Source organism: Pangasianodon hypophthalmus, chromosome 7 (genome assembly GCF_027358585.1).
Source record: "Pangasianodon hypophthalmus isolate fPanHyp1 chromosome 7, fPanHyp1.pri, whole genome shotgun sequence".
Classification (NCBI taxonomy): domain Eukaryota; kingdom Metazoa; phylum Chordata; class Actinopteri; order Siluriformes; family Pangasiidae; genus Pangasianodon; species Pangasianodon hypophthalmus.
In genome coordinates, this window is record NC_069716.1 from 24,023,667 (window position 1) to 24,043,555 (window position 19,889).

At 37.3% G+C, this 19,889-nt stretch overlaps 1 protein-coding gene across 5 annotated transcripts in view; it reads right to left on the reverse strand.

Moving 5' to 3' along the window:
- dock4 (dedicator of cytokinesis 4) overlaps positions 1–19,889 on the reverse strand; it is an 86,260-nt gene that overhangs the window by 50,286 nt on the left and 16,085 nt on the right. For 4 of the 5 annotated variants that reach the window (XM_053235421.1, XM_026946452.3, XM_026946451.3 and 1 more), the window contains exons 2-10: positions 12,971–13,054; positions 12,351–12,391; positions 11,122–11,177; positions 9,745–9,841; positions 8,966–9,114; positions 7,858–7,942; positions 4,712–4,863; positions 2,442–2,523; positions 399–459 (exon numbers count right to left, since the gene is read on the reverse strand). In XM_053235421.1, the coding sequence (XP_053091396.1) occupies positions 399–459; positions 2,442–2,523; positions 4,712–4,863; positions 7,858–7,942; positions 8,966–9,114; positions 9,745–9,841; positions 11,122–11,177; positions 12,351–12,391; positions 12,971–13,054 (807 nt within the window). The other variant, XM_026946453.3, reaches the window with a different exon arrangement.

Genomic DNA, 19,889 nt, shown 5'->3' on the forward strand with positions numbered 1-19,889 from the left:
AGTCCACAGTGAAATGATACACACATGCAAATGGAAACCGGCGACGCCACATAGACACCAATACCACTGAGTGATATGAGGTTACAAATCGATGCATGTCATGCATGTCATCACACGCTAGCTACTCACACACTGATGGAACGTTTACAGAAAAGACAGTGTACCAGTCACACTTAGCTTGAAGTGGCTTATCAGTTTGCCTACATGGTATCACTTAATAAAACCTGCCATTATAGACCTTGACAGTCATTGGAATGCATGTCCAAATGAATCATACTGATTTTTAAATGTTCGTTTGGACTGTCACAGCATATTATGTGAGGTTTCATGTCACTCAAAAGGCATTGTGATAGGTCACTTTAAGGAAAAGATTACTCGTTGGAGACAGCAGCTCTTACCTATTCTAAAAATATGAGCTACAACATATACATCTTTGCGGAGATCGCTACTTCCCAAATCCTTAAAGAAAGACAAATGTTTTATTCAACACTGTTCAAAACATGTCACAAAGTCTGTTGTGTTTTTTTCTCCACTGCACAATGAAAAATAAGAACCGGCCCAACCAGGAACCACGAAAACTCTGTGTTTCATTTCACATTATTTTTCACCAAGAGACAATTTGAAATGTAACGTTAATGACAGTAAAGGTGATTATTATGGTGCGCAACCATGCCAGTCTTAAGGTCATTACAGTTTTTCACCACAGCACTGCCGAATTCTCAAATTTGCTTGGTCAGAAACTGTTGATTAATTTTCTTTACACCACAGCTTGGTTGAATTCTTGAATCTGATTGGTCAGAAGATGCTCATAATTTCTATTCTATTGTTTTTAGCTTTGTAACAGTCACGGTGCTTTGCGAAGTTTATCAGCTCAGGAAAGACTTCGGGACAGAGGAGATTACGCTTCCTGGTTTCTCGGTAAAATGACAAGCTGACATAGAGAGAGAGAGAGAGAGAGAGAGAGAGAAGAGGCTGGTGAGGGAATAACTGTTGACTATAACATAAGTCAGAACAGAAACTAACTTGTCTCTCAGATGTTCCACAACATTAGATCTATTTATTAGCCGTTTAAATGTGCAATGTTTCATCCATTATTAAATTAAACATTGCAATCGTAGGCAAATCACTGGGGTATAAGCCGAATAACTGTGATCTTATACAAAAATGATCCACTTGTGCGTCATGCCTCGTCACACCCCAGCTGGGCATTATTTTCTTATAACCGCATGGTCTGTCGTACGTTATTCTTTACATATCAGCAGCTTTACAAGTAGTTCTGGCTGCAAGGTTAATATTAATTTGCATATTCTAATACGTTATCGTTTCTATAGTAACAACTATAGAAGGTGAGTGAACAACTGTTAATGTTATAATGTAAGTAATAACAGCTATAATTTAACATTGTGGAACGTCCCGGAAACAAGTTAGTTCCTATTATAATGTAAGTAATAACAGGAACTAAATTGTTTCCAGAATGTTCCATAGTGTTAAATGTAACTATAAACACATAAAAACTAAGTGTCATTCTTTAATTAATAAAATATTGTAATCCTGGCAAATCGCTCTGTTATAAGTGGAATAAAGCATGCTGCTATTGGAAAAATAATCACCACCTCACAGTTGATTATTTTCCTATAACAGCATACCCCCAGTTATTTCTTATTGATTGGGTCCATCTTAGAATTAATGACAAAAAAGCTGTAGATAGTTTACTTTTTTTTTCAATTCCATCTATCATAGTGACAATATCTGAAAAAATCTGTTCTGTGGTGAAATGAAAATGATTCAAATTTCAATAAAATCATGAAACTGATGTTTGCACACCATATAATCAGAAAACAAAAAGTATTTCTATTCATTCATGCTGCGTTTTGTGTCACAGAAACGTGCTGCACAGTAAATCAGCACAATGTTTCAGTATCTATTTTTCAGAGCATGGTGTTGCATAATTTGTGCGATGTGGTATACATAACCAATCTGCGCCAAACAGTGCTGCTAGCTCCGCCCCCCAAACACCACTAACTCCTCTGGAGCAGGTACCAAAATTCATACACCTGGAACCTATGGTACTGGATTGATGGTCAATGTTAAAAACAGATTCAGTTCCAGGTATTTTTGTGCAGTGGTAAAAAGCCCCAAAATGTCTTGTCCTCCATTTTTTCCTGTAAAATCTTCTGCTTTCAGGGAATCTCGTTCTGCTCAGAAACAGTGAAAATGAAATCAAATCCCACAGATATGGTCTGACCTTAGAGACCAGGCCTACGCTCAAAGCTGCATCTCTTACATTCAACGAAATCAATTAAATCATGGCTTTGAATTGTACAAAGCAGGAGCTTTCTCTAAGCACTTTTTGACTACAGGAGGAAACATGTTTTCAATGTCAAGCAGTCAGAGCACAGGAGATACAGCACTAAGGGGAAAGAAAACATCAGAGCACTTACAACAAAGAGCGTGCACTGCCTTTCTGTTTTCTCAGGTGACTTAGGAACCCCTTGCTTATTGAGGCGCACCAAAAACCTCTCGCTGCAGTAAAGAGAGAGACAGACGCACAACCACAAAGACAGACAAGGACAGAGACAGTCAGATTTTCAAAAATTCACCTTGAGCTACAGTTGAGCTTGACACACTGAAGAGTGGCTCAGTGTGAGAACGGCGAATGTGTTAGCCTCTGCATGTATTAACAGCTTCCCCTGGAACGCCTGATGTGTGTTAATTCCAAGGAGAGGCCTGATGGTCCAAAATCCTCCTCCCAACACACACACACACACACACACACCTCTCCCACCTCCATGTGTCTCTGTGCAGATCTGTGCAGTCCCTTGGGCATTTACTCACATGGAATAATTCACCAGAATAGATGAAGAGGAGTGTACGGCTGTGTATCACTCATATCCAGGCATCAATACAGGGTGAGAATGTGTGTGTGTGTGTGTGTGTGTGTGATAGTGACAGATAGAGACAGACTGCAATTGAGAATTAATCAATCAAACCATGAACACATGAACAGCTGCATTTCTTTAAAACAACCCCACAGCTGAAAACGGCATCACAATCATGGCTAAACTGATGAGATTACGTTTCTCCATATTGAATTATTGTTTACAATTCAAGTATTCAGCCAATTTTGGAGCAAATTAATCAAAAATGACCACAGAAGTGGTTTGTATGTTACATGCCTTTATACAATAGTGCTGTTGAATTCTCGATTCTGATTGGTCAGAAGGTGTTAATTAATTTTCTATAACTGCAGCTGTGTCAGTAGAGCAGGCTGTAATTCAAATCACAGGTTTAAATTAGATTAATGCGCTCCTTCTAATACGCTATCGTTTCTGTATTTCTGCAGTAACAACTCACACAGGGACTTAAACTCCACATGAGCTGATGTTAAAAATGGTTGTAATCATTGATATGGCGATGTTTTCTGCAAGGAGACGTTCATGTAACATTTTTGGAAGGAGTCTCCAGTGCTAGCGCTTTGTAGCAGACAGAGGTAAAGCTGTAACTTTAGGTTTTCTGATATGGGAATGTTTTCAGGACAGAAGGCTTTGTGATTTCTCTAATTTCACAAGCTGAATTTTTTGTCTTTTTATTTATTTTTTGTCCTTTTTTTGTAATCACTGATATGGTGAAGTTTTCTACAAGGTGATGTTTGTTAAAAATTTTTGGAAGGAGTCTCCAGTGTCAGAACTTTGTAACAATTAGAGTTAAAGCCGTAACTTTAAGTCTTAAGTAACTTTAAGCTACTTGTTTTGCAGATGTTCCACAACATACAAATGCATGAGGGTGAGTTAAATGAAAACCTTTTTTTTTTTTTTTTTTTTAAATTTTGCATTGTTTATTACAAATAGGTGTCGCAAAAGTGTATCATCTTTCTACATAACCTCCATTTTGTTCATTGGAAGCATTCCAGCACAAGTGCCTGAATTCCTCTAGAAAAAAAATTGATTCATTTCTAATTTACATCACACTTTTAAGGTATTCACTTGACTCACCCTCATAATTTTATACTGATAAAATATATTTATTATTTTCTTTAATAAACAAAAAGTCGTGTTTCTTTAAATATTTTTCCCTGCATGCCCCATGATTCCTTACATATTCCTCATGTATTCTTTAATTAGCACAGAACTGCTCCACAGCCACAGCAATGAAATGCTGCACAATTAAGCACTAAATACATAAACAAACAACATGTCTCCACGACAGCAAATACACTAGCTTTACCCAAACTAGCAATCAATTATATTTAACTGTTTGAGAAAACCAAAAATTATGATTAAGATTAAAATAATGTGCAGCCCTGGCCAAATCTAGAAATCACAAACCCAAAAAAGGGTTTCAAACCATCGTTCATTGTACTCAGACGAAAAACTGGGACTCAGACATAAAACTACTCCATTCATTATTTATACTTTCTGTCCAGACATGTGCATTTCTCCTGAGATGTGGCTGAGATTGAATGTATAAAGATGACCTTTAACCAGCAGTTGATGATCTTTAATAAAATATTCATGTAAAGTAGCTCTACAAAGGCAAAATAAAAGTGCTCTAAAAAGCCTTCGAAAAAACGCTTCAATATGGTGGAGCTACCGTTAGTCCATTTTCAGGAAGGTTGTGCAGCTAAAATTCTTCATGTGACCTACAAGAGCTCAAGTTTTTCAGTTTCCCTGCAGTACTGTGTCCTGATTGGTCAGTTTTGCGCAGCCACTACCTGATTGGTCGCATCTCCCTGCTGTCGTAGATGAAGAAGAAGACCTCGAGCTCTTCGGCCAGGCTGCAGTTCAGCAAGCTGTTGGTCTGCAGGAACAGGTGATGCATGTTGGCCTGAAGCGGAAGCTCTCGTTTACGGTGCCGTCGCTCCATCTGACCAAAACACATGACTATTAGCTTCTAAACATATCATGGAAACTATATGACAAAGTTAGATTAAAGAAACACACACACACACACACACACACACACACAGTAATACATACTGAATACATTACACATATACAAAATACACACAGTAACAACACAGTAGTTGGCAGAGTGTTTGACTAAAAAACAAATATTTGATATTTATGCAGGAGTTGTGCGCAATAGCTCAATAACTGTTGCATAACAATACGTCACTATGATGCTGGCAGAGGCGACCCAGATCTGTTCCAGCAGTGGCTAGATTTGAAAAAGAATGAATAATCTCCTTGCAAACTTTCACAGTCTGAAGCTTTGATTTCCTGATTCTCAGATTCTCTTTGTGTTCAGACTGATGCATGAGAAAAACAGAATGTGAGAATGTGAGTTCTGCATTTTTCTTCTTCATTATGTCATTAGCAATGATTACAGATGTGTAGCTGGGGGGGATTTTGGGTTTGAACCCCACCTTAAATATTTTATGAAAGCTCAAAATGCTTATTCATTGGTGGTTGGCATAACGCACATACTGTGCACTGATTATATACATGTCTGATACCTGTTTTGTGCAGTAATTGTGCTACACAAAGTCATATATAACAAAGTTAGCATTATGATCCCATATTTAACCATCCTAAACGTCGAATGAAAGCATCCCTCAAATTCTATTGGCTACAAGCTGCTATGGTGACAAATAGGATGAACCAATCAGGATCAAGCATTTTCTCTGTTTCTGTTTTAAAGCTACTAGGCAGTTAGCTACACTCTGAGCTCAGGGATAGCGCGGCAACAGCTGATGAAGTACTACAGGAGGAGAAAAAGAAGCGTAGATCTGCTCTTATAACATAAAATGTCCTTTTCCTCCTAGTACTAGCATCTTATTTTAGTCATTTTCAGTGGAACGGTCACAAAGGTCTTTTATGGCAATGTCATTATTATGGCAAGACTTCGGCACCCCTAAACAGAGAACGCTCTTAAAATGATCAAGGGTTTACCATGCCACATCATTTTATCCAACCGAACGGCAACAATTTTACATCAAACCTGTTCCATTAGAGATGCAAATTAAACCAGCCTGAGGTGTTTACCACTGACTGCATGGTGAGCGATAGGGTCAGACACCTAACGTCTCTCAGAGGAGAAAAAGAGACTCTGAAGTTTTAATAATGTTTCCTTATGATTCTCATTTTTCTAATCTGAAGTGTGAAATTAAACAGCTTTGGTGGAGCAATTCTTTGAATCAATCTGACAAGATTTTTAAAAAGTTTTTTGTTTTTAATTCTCCAAGAATCCTTATAAGAATGTGACTGTAGTTTGTATCTGAGGTCTTGAATTAGTGCCACAGTGATAATTATGGGTCTAATGTTGTTAATATAGTGACAAGAGTCTTGTGAAAAAGTCCCTTCACTTGGAAAAGACGCTTTCATTCAAAGTTCATTTAGGTTAATTTAAACAATGAAAGTGTTAGCTAAAAGAAAGCAAGAGAATGGGTTGTGGTGTCATACTTCTGAGGAAATGGAGGGACTGGATCTGTGTGTGTATGCGTTCATTCATTTTCTGTTCAAAATGGAAAAAAAATATTTAAGCCAATGAGAAGTTCAAAACAGTCTCTGGCTTTAAAACAAAAACTACTACAAAAGCTCTCATATTTTTCATTCATCATTTCAGATTCATTTTGGGGCTAAAATTTATGAGTGAGTAAAATATAACCTTTTATGAAAACAAAACAATGTCTCAGTGTACACATTGTAAATATCGTAACCAGAGAACAGATACAAGCTTACTTACGCTGAAATGTACTGCAGGAGCGGTTTTTTTTTTTCCATATTTGGATTCATGAATATTTGAATATTTGATTTATAGACTTTGTGTGGAGAAGCAAATAAAAACCATTAAAAACGAGTCAAATATTTTAGTTTTGAAAAATAATTTCATGAAAAGATCTATTTCCTATTTTAGTGCATGTTTGTTTTCCCAATCTCATTTTGAAATGAAAATGCAACATATACAGACCAAACTGATAATTATTAATTACCAGTACACCTGAGACATTTTCAGAATATTGCAAAAAAAAAAAAAAAAAAGAAACGGACAATATATAGCTCCACTCCACTATATATATAGCTCCACTATCGAGCAGGATTAATAGGAGATTGGTTTGTAGGTTGCATTTTGGAGAACTCGTCACAGTTTTATTGCAGACAGCCTTTATGATGATTTTATCTTAGCGATCTTTACCATCATAAAAATATCAAAAGATTTTTTGACAAAATCCAATTTTTGTTATTGCAGAAGATGTAAAAATTATATACATAAAAATATATATTTAAAGAATTGTTTAGATTTAAAAAAAATAATAAAATCAGTTGTCTTATTTCTGGCTAATAAATTTCGTTTTACGAAGATGTTTTCAGCCCTACATGCCCCTCATCCAGCGTTTTTTCTTTTTGGTTCGGTTAATTATGCACAGTGCGAAACTAAACCACAAACAAAGCAATAGTATCAATCTCACTCTGATTCTGCAAATAGACGAATAGGTGTGAAAGCACCCTACGCTTTGTACAGTATTATACAGTGATATACAGTAGGTTTTCCACATTTCTGTCTCTGTGTCTGACTCTGATGAGCCTGTACAGGCCTAAAGCAACACTGTGAGTGTGTATAGTGTGTGCTCTGTACATGAACACAATGGGAGGACCGAAATAATGCAAGTTTGCAAACAGCCACTTAATGTACTTAATTACTATCATTTTCCTATGCAAGAATGACTCGCTCTGTGTGTGTGTGTGTGTGCATGTGTGTGTGTGTTAAACAAAGAACGTAGAGGAACAGGACTGGGGGTTGTGGCGTCAGACCAGGTTGCAGTTGCCGTGGTAACGCACCATAGACCTCAGGCAACAGTGGAAGGGTGACTCATGAGTATTGTGTGTGTATGTGCGTGTGGGTGTGTGTAAAACTAACCAGGCGATAGAGCTCGGTGACGCTGATCTCATCTGGGTCTACCATACTGAAGTCCCGCCTGGGGACCAGGTCCAATCCCAGCTGCCTATAAAACACACGCACACGCACACACACACTCAGAATTCTAGTTTATAGCATGAATTTACATAAATGAAATGTTCAGCATGATAACACAGTAAAGCTGTCTAAACTAATTAAAAACAACAACATACAGCTGCATAATGCCCTATATACAAATGCCTTGTGTAGGGATGCATCAGTACTGATAACGGTATCCAGGGTATCCATCAGATACCATGCTTATTTACTCATATTCGTAAAAAACACTCAGATATCTGACACTGCATGATACCATGTGATGTAAGCTTAATGTTCTTTGTTGCGCTAATGAACTGACGACACAAACCGCCAGTAATCTTGACGATTAGTGAGTAATGCAAAGCTGTGCTTTGCGAAAAATACTAAAACAACATCATCTTCCTATAACACAAGTAACCTGATAAAGCATCCTTCAGGCACATAAACAGTGTCTTTAATAGAGACAACGAGGGCGACTGAACTAAATGCATAGAGCAGTATCAGTGAGCGTGGTTAAGATGAATGCAAGGCGCTGTGAATCACACACACACACAGGTATTCATGAGCATGGAAGTGCCTGTGAAGTGTGCGTGCAGAGAAACTGTCGGGCACGAGAGCACCGAGCACTGAGACATGCACGCTTCGATTCCCCTCAATCACCAGGGTGTACGCTTTGCATGCGAGTCAAGGTGCAATTCCCTGAGCCTTGTGCTTAGTTTTAACATGAACAAAAAGAGAGCTACATAAAATGTGCCAGGACATCCCTGATTGCTTCATTATAACTAAGTTAATCATTTTGGTATCAATATCGTTATCAGTATTGACAAATCATGTACTGGTACTTGAAAAAAAAAGGTATTGCTGCATTTGTAGCCTTGTTTGTCAGGAAAGCACAGTATACAGTATATCAAACGCATAAACATAGCAGTTCACTACATCATCATCTTCATCGTCATCATCATCACTGCTAAAGTACTAAAGTAACACCAGTACGCTTTTTTTTCTGAGGCGCTTATCTCTTGACACTCACTCGTTGCCCCAGTCGAGCCTCGCTACAATGTGCTGTTTGATGTCAGTCATGCGCTCGTGGGTCAGGTGACCGAGCAGGACCTGCTGTCTAAGCTCCAGGATCTCTGTCATTACATGCCAGAGTCTGTGAAAGAGCTCGGCCTCGTTCTTCTGCGGGTGACAAGAACAGAGAGAGTCAGCATGAGTTAATTTTCCAGGCAAGGGTTAAAGGAATAGTTCTGCTAGATATGTAATTTACACAAAACAAATGGAAATCTTCTTTTTCATAAATATTCCTGCCTCAAACCACATGCAGTTTAGTAGCATCATGTAGATTTTCCAATATATTTTACAACAAAGTGTGTGTTTGGTATCTCTCCATCCTCCTGGCTTCACCTCCGAAAGTTTGAACAGCACCAGAAAGATCATTTTGGCATGGAGTAATTTTGATTGACAGACTTTTATTACTTGTTAATTAAAAGTAAAAAGCAAACGCTGGACAGCAAACATGTCTTGGCTCCATATGTGGAAAAAATCGGGTAGAAATTGATTTTTCACTGAACTGTTCCTTTAAAGCCAGACTTGGAGTAATAAAAACAATAATCATCAATGGTGTATTTCAGATGTCACCCGAGCAAACATAATTCATTTAATTCAAACTTAATTGCTCAGTGCATTCACTAATAGCACCCAGAACTCTGTAGCTGCAAATTTTTCATTTAAATTAATTAAAAAATTTCTATATTTCATGAATATGACTATTCTGCTTGTAGACATTATTCAATCTGCCTTCTACATTACCACATAGAGCTGTTTCCACATGGTGCCCCAGTCTCTCAAAGTCACCGTCATCTCCGTGATGACCGATTCCTCTGTCGGGATGACAGTCTCAAACTGCCTGTAGGTGACACACACGAAAATATATCACACACACACACACACACACACACACACATACATACACACACAACCAATTGATTCTACTAAGCCACAGTTTACACTGAAAATATGCCTTATTATAGGCTATTATTTCACAGCTCTAGTGGATGTTCGGACTTATATGGCAGATAGTGAAAAAAATAAATAATAATAACGTTAAAAAAATAAACAATAATATTAAAAAATAATAATAAAAATAAAAAAATAATATTAAATGATAACATCTGTAATTGTTGATATGGAGAAGCTTTCTGTAGCCATTGCCAAAATGTGATATAGTTTCGATTTTTTTTACACAAAAGGACAATAATTTCAACTCATATTGGAACCAATGTTATATGTAATCCTAGATCAGAACTGTATCTAAAAAGTGGCTACTTGGGCTGCATAATGTGGGCAAAAAAGCATACTGTGATTATAACGCTACACAGTGTGATATGTTAAATAGGGGAACCCATGATGTCAATGTTAAAGATGTGACTGTATTCATTTGAAGAAAATAATGCTTTTTTTTTTAATTGGATCTTGCTAATGCCATGATTTATTAAAACACACACACACACACACATAGAGGAAACCTTTCTGGAAGCTCTAAGTATAGGCAAAATGCTCACACGATAAGACAACAATGTTGTTTGTTAGAGGGTTCACTGGCAGTTTGGAGGCTTCTGGCATTTCATTACTGCAATAATTCCTAACAACAATATATCGTGGCGCTCGAGTGTGATCGGATGGAGAACAGCTGGAAATAGTCCCTGGTTACAGTTCTAATTAAGGCTATCATTTAAACATTTTCATGAAAAAAAAAACTAAACCATGATTTAAATACATATAATGAAAGCATTGACATGCATTATAAAAATGTACTGTTAGATAGTTTATCATTAATTTTACTGTTTTTGCCACATGGGAGTAATGCAACTGATGTTATTAATCATTTCAGGGTGTTAATCTCATGGCAGGTACACGTCTGTTACAAGCAAAATATGAATCATTGAGGCAAAATAACCTGCGCATAAAAATCTGGATTAAACTATAAGGCTTAGAATATGAATTTAGATGCATAATCGGTCACAGATTGCCTCTTTGCTTGTTCATGAGAATCAAATCTTGTAGTGTGAGAGATGATATATGATTCAGTACGATCTAATCAGCAAGACCTAATTCAGTAGGATTTTAAGCCTTCCTATAAACACACCTGCTGTGTTCAGCATTATGCGAAAGAGAAGATGCTCTTACCCCTTGTTCTTAATGTGGGCATGTTTCAGATGAATATAACTGCTGGGGAATATTCCCTGAAAAAAAAAAATACATAGCATAGACAAAGCTGAGTAAACTGAACAAATCTAATTCTACAGATAATACATAAGATATAAAAATCCTGACACGTTGATGAACATTGCTCTTTGGTGGTCACCATTCTTAGATTTTATTTTTACTTTCCCTATCGTTCATTTTTACGAGGACAATTTCAGCATTATGGATGTGACATTTGAACTCATATTGACTTGCAAACAGTCTCAGCGCCTGTACCAGATTAGCATCAGTGACCTTTCAGTGAGAACACAGAGTACGCTCAAAAGTAAGATATCTGGCAGTGACATCACACACACAGTGCTTTTCTGGGTGACACGTTTTCAGAATTGGCTGTAAATCTTAAGACAACTACAGAAAACATGGTACACGCTGTACATAACAATGAACACACAAAGTATAATTTTTTAAAAAATATTTGTTTCCTTAGTGTTACAGAAGTCATGTGATGAGTGAAACAGCCATTCACAAAATGTCATATGGTTGTGCAGTTATTTTACCAAAAAGGAAATAAGGATAAACGAAACAAATAACGTTATAAATACCTAAATAACCATTTAAAAATAATTATACTACAGCAATGTTGAATTATCAATTCTGATTGGTCAGAAGGTGTTAATTTTCTATAATAGCAGCTATTAATCTATTAATTTTCTATAATAGCAGCTCTGATAGTAGCACCAGCTGCAAGGCAAATCACATGTTAATATTAATGCATTCATTTGCTATAGAAACATTATCGTTTCTATAGTAACGACTCATTCATAGGGACTTGTACCATGGACATTGTTGATATGGTGACCTTTTTTCTCTGACGAGACGTTTATTTAACATTTATGGGAAGAGGAACATAAGTGATAACAGGAGCGAACTTGTTTCGCAGACGTTCCACAATATTAAACGTAACTAGAAACTGATAAACAGTACAACATGCTCTTTAATAAATAAAAACTGGAAAATTGCTGTGATATCGGGCATTGGGCTGGATCCCACCACCACATCGCTCACAGCTTTTTCCACAGTAAAGGTAATGGAATTGTCTGTTGCAAATGAATTCTTCCTATTACAGTTTGCATGTATAACCAATACAGAGAGAAGACTCTGAGTCAATCAATCAGTGACCTGCCGTGTTTCTCAGAACAGATGCAGCTTACCTTGACATTTGGATTCTTTACAATGAATCCTCTGTACCATCCTAAAAGGACAAATGGTGACATTTGAGAAAATCACATCTCCGTTTCATCACAAGGCAGAAGTCATTATGGGAAGTTAAAAACAGTTCATTAGTTATTGGGGTTTTCAAGGTAAAAGCTTTTTACTGCACAAGAGCAACACAAGAGCAGCAAAGCAAAGAAAGCAGTACGTTCTGTTCTGTTCTGTTCTTGTGAAGTAAGAAAAAATTATTTGTACAAGGATTGCACTGGCTATTGATAAGAAGGCTGTGGGCATCCAATCCAATCTGTTGTACTTCAGTTTAACAGCAATTACAGACCAAAAAAAAAAAAAAACACTGTTAATAATGGATTTATTTGATTACAATGACAATTATACTTCATTATAATTAGAACTATATGCATTTATATTTTATAGACCAACTAGGAGCTACTGTAATCATCAGTATGAGTAATGTCATGAAAGATGATTTAAACATACTATACTCATCCACTCCAGAGTCCGAGCCTTGTTAGTGACCTCATAGCTTTGTTAGATTACAGCTGTGGGATGTTGCTTCAGTAAGCACTGCCTGGGTTTTCACAGAATATTTTCTAATTACCTTCACATTTCTCCAAAATCTGCACCGTGTCTCCGATCTCCAGGGGCAGCCCATGCTGAACCGTTCCACGAAAGTTTGCCAGCACTGAAATGGCAACAGGGAGCTTATTAATAATCGCACAGTCTTCGGAGATTTTTCAGCAAGGAAACAGGTTGCACAGTACACTCGACCAAACCTCTTCCAAGGCAACGAGAAGTATATTTCACCATTGCAGTTCCTGAACTCCTGAAATGACATGGAATGCACCACCAGTATTCGAGTTTCTCTTCCAATGTTTTGTTTCGATTTGAGGCCTTACTTCTGGAGCCTGAAAGCTGATAAATGTTTTTAAATATGAAATTACTGTATATATGTCACATTAAAGAAAATATTTTTATTTCTGTGATGTATTTAATAATTTAATATTTTGCCCTGTATTTTTTTTTCCTTCGAACTTGAATGGTGTAAGGATTTGTTACAGGTTATAGTTTAGAGATAAAAAAAAAAAAAAAAAAAAATCAGGACCCTAAATACAAATCCCAGCTCTAGGACCATCTGAAGATCACAAATTCGAATCCCGACAATGCCACACCCATTCGTGACGGAGAGCCAAGGGAACAAAATTGGCCGTGCTCTCTGGGTGGGAGGGACCTCATACTCTCTCTTCATTGTCAATCACAGTGACACTAGCCAATCATGGGCATCTGTGAGCTCATGTATGTGGAAGAGGGCAGACAGCACTTTCCTGTGCATATGTTACATTGCCCTGTAATGCAGCAAGAGCAGCAGTTCGAAAAGATGCGGCTGGTTTTATGTGTTTCGGAGTGGTGGGACTAATCATTTGCCAATCACAGTATTCTGTCACGAATCAAGTAAAGAGAAATGCATCTAATGTTTTTTATATTCTATTAAAATAGCTAAATTCCTATTAAGCAGCTAACTTTTGCTGCTTTAAGCTAAAGGTCGTAACTCATAATTTCCAACGTGCAACCAGGAAAAAGCAAATGTCCCCTCAACTCAGCATCAACAATAAACAAAGTAGCACTTAGCACAACCTTTAATGGGTTATGCTGTACATACAAGATTTTGCTTTAGATTAATAAACATACAGACATATTTGCTTGTTAAATCAATAACAGTGACTATACAGTTTACACTTTTGAGGAGGCAAATACATGTCAGTCATCACGGTTATCTGGCTAGCTTGTTGATAATAAACGACAAACATGGAGGCGTCCATGTTTTTTTCTCCCCTGTATGTAGCTCGAACACATGGATGTCGAAAATGACATCATCTGTCGACTTCCCTCTTCCATGTTAAGTTGAATGCAGCGTTTGGCTGTTAGGTGCTAATGATTGCCAGCATGCTAATGTTACCATAACTTAAGGAGCTAGAACGCAATCTAAGCAGTTATGCAGGGTAGGACTGCACAATATAGAAGAAAAATGCAATATGCGATAACTTGTTAAATAATGCGATACGATAATTCTATAAGTGTATAAATTCAATTTAAATTATATGTATATAGATATTTAAAAACTCAAAATGACATAACCAACATGCATGTTTCATGTTCTTTTGGGGAACATACATGCTTCATGTTCTCTGCTATCTGCATCACTGTAAAACGCTGACTTGTCATAACTTTTTGAAGTATTAAAATCATTCAGTTATCACAAGCCCTTGCAATATGCATTTCACAATATCTACATTTGTGATATTTGAACAATGTCGATATATTGTGCAGCCCTAATGCAGGGCATATACTAAGCATCGAGTGTTTAATATCACTGTAGTAAACTAGCTATTAGAGTAGAACATAAACCCTTTTTTATTTTTTTGACCACTCTAAAAGTGTCTACTTTAGAGTGGTCAAAAAACTCCTTACTTAGTCACCTTCCCACACTCAGATTTACGTAACTCACAAGCAGGCTTCTCACAGTATAGGACAGTGGAGGCAGCAATGCTTAAACATACAGAAAAATCCTCCTTACATACATAATCATCATCTTAAAATCATATCCAATGCATTCTCTTCACACATAGCAGGTAAGGTCAGCTTTAAAGAGCAGCTACAACATAATCCATACATATGTAACATCCCCGGAAAGGGTGCAGAAATTCACCACCTGCCAGCAAGCAGAACGTCTATTATATAGTAACGTCAGCTTTTTTATTTAAAAAACAAAAAAAAAAAACCCGCAAATCTGCTACACAGTGCTCGCAGCCTGTCAGCATTTTCACATATTGAAGCAAAGGAACAAATGTGCAGCATTACATCTACAGAAACCACACACAAGACAGGAGGTGTATTAGATCTGCCTGTAACGCACAGACAGGCCCGTTTACTCGCCAAAGACAGTGTGTCATGCCTTCAGTTGTGTCTGTAAATATGTAAAGCTACAGGATGAAAAATTTACATCGAATTTTCGACGGTCGCTGTTAAGAGTTGCTCAAAAAGCACTTCCTTCCACTTCATTAGAACACTTCTTCACCAAAGAAACGATGTAATTATGTGGCCATCATCAGCTCAGTCTATTATACATAAAGCCAAACACTTCCCCTAGTGTCAGTTTAACAAAGAAAAATTCATTTGCAGTTATCCATTTAAATGTAGTTTGGTCTGCCAAGAAATGTTTGGTGCCCAAAATAAGCTGGAGTCACGAGGCTAATGCTTCATTCGACTTACCTCAGAAGTGGTAAGTACTGCGTTTGCGCACCACGCTACAAAGTGTGGTAAAAAAAAAAAACATGGTTCCATGTACGTCTTTTGTTAGCAACCAGCTAGCCATCTAACTGCAATGAGTGATGTATATTTCCTCCTCGAAACAGCACACTGTAAAGTCAGTGTTATAGACTTAACATGCGAATATGTCTGTATGTTGATTGATCCAAAGCAAATACTAGTACATATAGTTGAACTCATTTAATGGTATGAAGTGCTACTTCATTTACCATTGATGCTGTGAGCAGCCATGTTGATTCGATGTCACTTACTGAACTCGGAGTTCTTTGTTTTTTCCTAGTCAGAGGTCGGACATGCCGAGTTAAGAGTTTTAGTCGAATGCAGCATTATAGCATATACAAATAATGTCTCTCAAACAAAATTTTTTCCATACTCTAAGTCAAATCTCATAAATTTGTTCCTAAATAAGTGAGATTATATTGTAATATGCAAAACATCCTGCCTTTGGGTACAATTTTCTCATTTGGAGGTGTGACCTGTGGATTAGTAGGGCTAAGCCCCCCGTCTTTCAAAGATAAAAATACATCAATTTAAAGTTTAATTTTTGGCATCCACATCATATTGTTTGCTGTTAACAAATGTCTTAAAGCGGATTATTTTGGATATGATTTGGAGCCAAGCGTTACAGCAAAAACCAATAACTGAACAAAAAATACACAGAATACACTGAAAACCCTAACAAGCTGACTGTACTCAATTGATTGAGTAAACATTTTCCATCAATTTAATAGTAATGTAATGGGGTCTCCCAAAACCTGTATATGTAAACTGTACTTAAATAATTAAGTTCACCTAACTTGGTGTTCGTATAGAGTACTTTATAGTTTACTGACAGTGATTCGAACCCGGGCCACGGCGGTGAGAGTACTGCATGCTAGCCACAGTCCACCAAAGAGCCAGTGTATGGAAATATTTATGTTCACTTAACTTGGTGTTCATTTTAAGTGTACTTAAATACAGGGTGTCCCAAATGTCTCCATACATTGGGGAAATTTACACTTTTTAGCAAAATGTAACTTTATCTACAAAACATCCTCTACATGATGCCAATCCTTTGTAAACACACACAGAGTCGCCTCTCCTACTTATGATGAACTCTAGACCTTCACTACACCGGTACCAGCTACAGACCAGACGAAGAGGACCGTCTTTTGCAATTATCTACCAATCAGTGCATTAGTTCCCTTGTTGCTAGGCGGAACTCCTTGCACGGCCAATCACATCAAAGAAAGACCAGAGTGAGCTATTTTCATGAATCATGATCTTGAGTTCATAACACTTGAAATCTTAAGTTTATACAGGTAAGTAGACTAAGTTAACTATAAGTTTATATACGTAAATAAGTCAAACAAACTTAGATTTTTAATTAACGGGTACAATGATTACTTGATTGTTTAAGTAAGGACAACATTAGGGTTTACCATGTAGTATGAAGAAGTGAAGCTGTGTCTGATTTCTTTCTATCCCAGACTGTAGATTCATGCAGTGACGTCTCAGGAACAGTGAAATGCCCCCTAGATCTGAGCTCCTTTTGAGCTTATATTTTTCACATATCCATAACACATCATCAACATGAACTGAGAAGAGAAATGCAGTCAGGGGTGTGATGAACATGAACAAGGTGGATTATTTATTACATCATCCTTGCCCTCCCAGAACGCCTATAGAAGAGAAGCTAAAAGCAGATAGACTAAGCAGATATAGTCCAATCAAAGTACAAATTACCCAATAGGACAGACAGCAGAAGTAGCAGATTAGTGGGGTTTTTTTGTTTTGAATGAAAACATCACAGCTTTTCTGTATAGCATGTCTAGTATTCAGAGGAAACACGGCATGAACGCAGTAGAGCATAAACACTGAGACTCACTCAGGCTGAGATTAGATTTTAGAGCTTTCATTTAATATCACAAAGCCGTCATTGCACCACGCTGAAGAATAAAGTGATTCTCATGGTTCAAGATGGCTGCTTCCATACAAGGTGAAGTTTTCATCATGTCTGAAGATTACAGCAAGCCACACTATGTCCTACACCAGCAAGTCCCACTTTTGGGTGAAACAGAATTCCATTATTTATTAGCTAGCTACATTACTCATAGCTCCAGTGCAAAAGAAGGAGCAAATATCCAACCCCAAACATGTCTTGGCTGAATGATTTGGGGTAATTGTATAAATTTAATTTTAGTTCTCAGAACTATTCCTGTAAACAGGGTCTATGGAGTGGTGATGGACACACTGGGGTGTGTATTAGTGCGAAACGCTTTTTCACGGCCCTGCTGATTGTACTGCAGACACACACCACTGCCTGGCACAGACGTGTGATGGCCCACAGCTCATCTCAGACATGCCAGCAGGTGCTAAGCTTCAAAACACTCGCTTCAATGCTCCAGAGACGACATTACACTACTGTAAGCCCAGACACATAGCAGACACACCGTCTGACTTGGAAAGCTAATATTTCCTAATGCTGACAGTATCTCACATACGAGAGTCTCCTGGAAAGGTTATGGTGACATTAATTAGGTAAGCAAAGTGCAAAAACCTTCACAGTCATGAGTTCTGCATGCTGATATTATTAAGCAAACAGAATAATGCAATTAATTCATTCCTGAAGGTTTTCTGGACTGAATTTCTAAAAACATCACAATAAAACTTTTAGCACAAAAGCTTAGGATCAGTAAAACTCGTGCATTGGCCTGTTGTGAGACTGTGTGTATGATGAGTGTGTGTAATATTTACCATTTGGCATGGCAAACAGCCCAGAGTATGAAAAGCCTGAGCAGCAGTTGCATCACCTCCCTGTTGCTAAGGCTTTCTTATTTCCCTGCACTTTGCTGCATGACGATGGAACTCATACACAGTCATATGCAGCATTCACAAATAATAAAGGGTGATTATAATAAACATAAAGAAACGACTGCTTCGTTGAAAACAAATGTCTTCTATGAATCCAGACCAATAATGTACTGTATGTTCAATATATAAAACACTATGAAACGGTAGATCACAAATGCATATTTAACCAACTTAAAGTCCCAGACTGTTGTTCAGTTATTTATCATAAAGCATTTTATTCAGTGACTACAATGAAAGTAATACAAACTATATGCAGATACGGACCTCCCATGAGTGAGGAATACAGGTTCAGAGCTGATGATGGCAGTTAAAGGGGTTAAAGATGCAGTTTGTAAAGTTTAAAATTGTTTTTAGATCATTAGTAATAACATAGCTTTAATTTCAAAGATTCCTTAAAAATGTAATTTACAATATTAACATTTGAAGGGTTCAGTTTGTTAAAAAATTTGCCTTCTGTTTACATTTTCCACCCTTGAAATCAACTCTGCCCCATTTCCTCAAAAGGTAATTTATGTTTTAGTTTTACCAGAGGGTGTGGCATTGGCTGATGGAAAGGGGAAGGCTTGTCAATCTTTTAAAATCTTTTAATTGCTATTGAGAGTTACCCTGCATGCAGCAAAGGGCTTTAAAAATAACAAAACCCTTCCTTTAAATTACTAAAAAGATATTTTCATTAAACTAATAAACCCTGAAAAAAAGGCCAGTCACAGACTGTATATGGTATATTCAATTCAATTCAATTTTATTTGGATCGTGCTTTTAACAATGGACATTGTCACAAAGCAGCTTTACAGAAATGGATTCACAAAAAATATATTGTAAATATGTGAATTTATCCCTGATGAGCAAGCCAAAGGCGACGGTGGCAAGGAAAATCTCCCTGAGATGATATGAGGAAGAAACCTTGAGAGGAACCAGGCTCAAAATTGAACCCATCCTCATCTGGGCGCAACGGATAGTGCAATTATAAATAAATCCCTCCATATATACAGTAGTTGTTGCAGCGAAGGTTTGATCAAACATTGGCTGAGGAAAGTGGTAGGGTTTAGCGAGAACGAGCAGGTAATGAGTGATTGTCTACACCTGTGCATTGTTTACAGCAGATGTCACAAATTCTTCCTCTCAATGCGCGGCACGTTTTACAGCACCACCAGAGCTGATTTGTTTTGTTTTAATTCATGCGCTTATGTCTGGAAATGTGCGTTTTGATCCTAGTCATGTCTCCACCCCTGCCCTGTCAGGTGTTTTAAACACAGGTGTTTTGTGTTTATCTATGTTTGTCTATTTATACTCTCTTGTGACTTTGTTTCATTGCAAAGTCTCAGCTTGCCTTTTGTCCA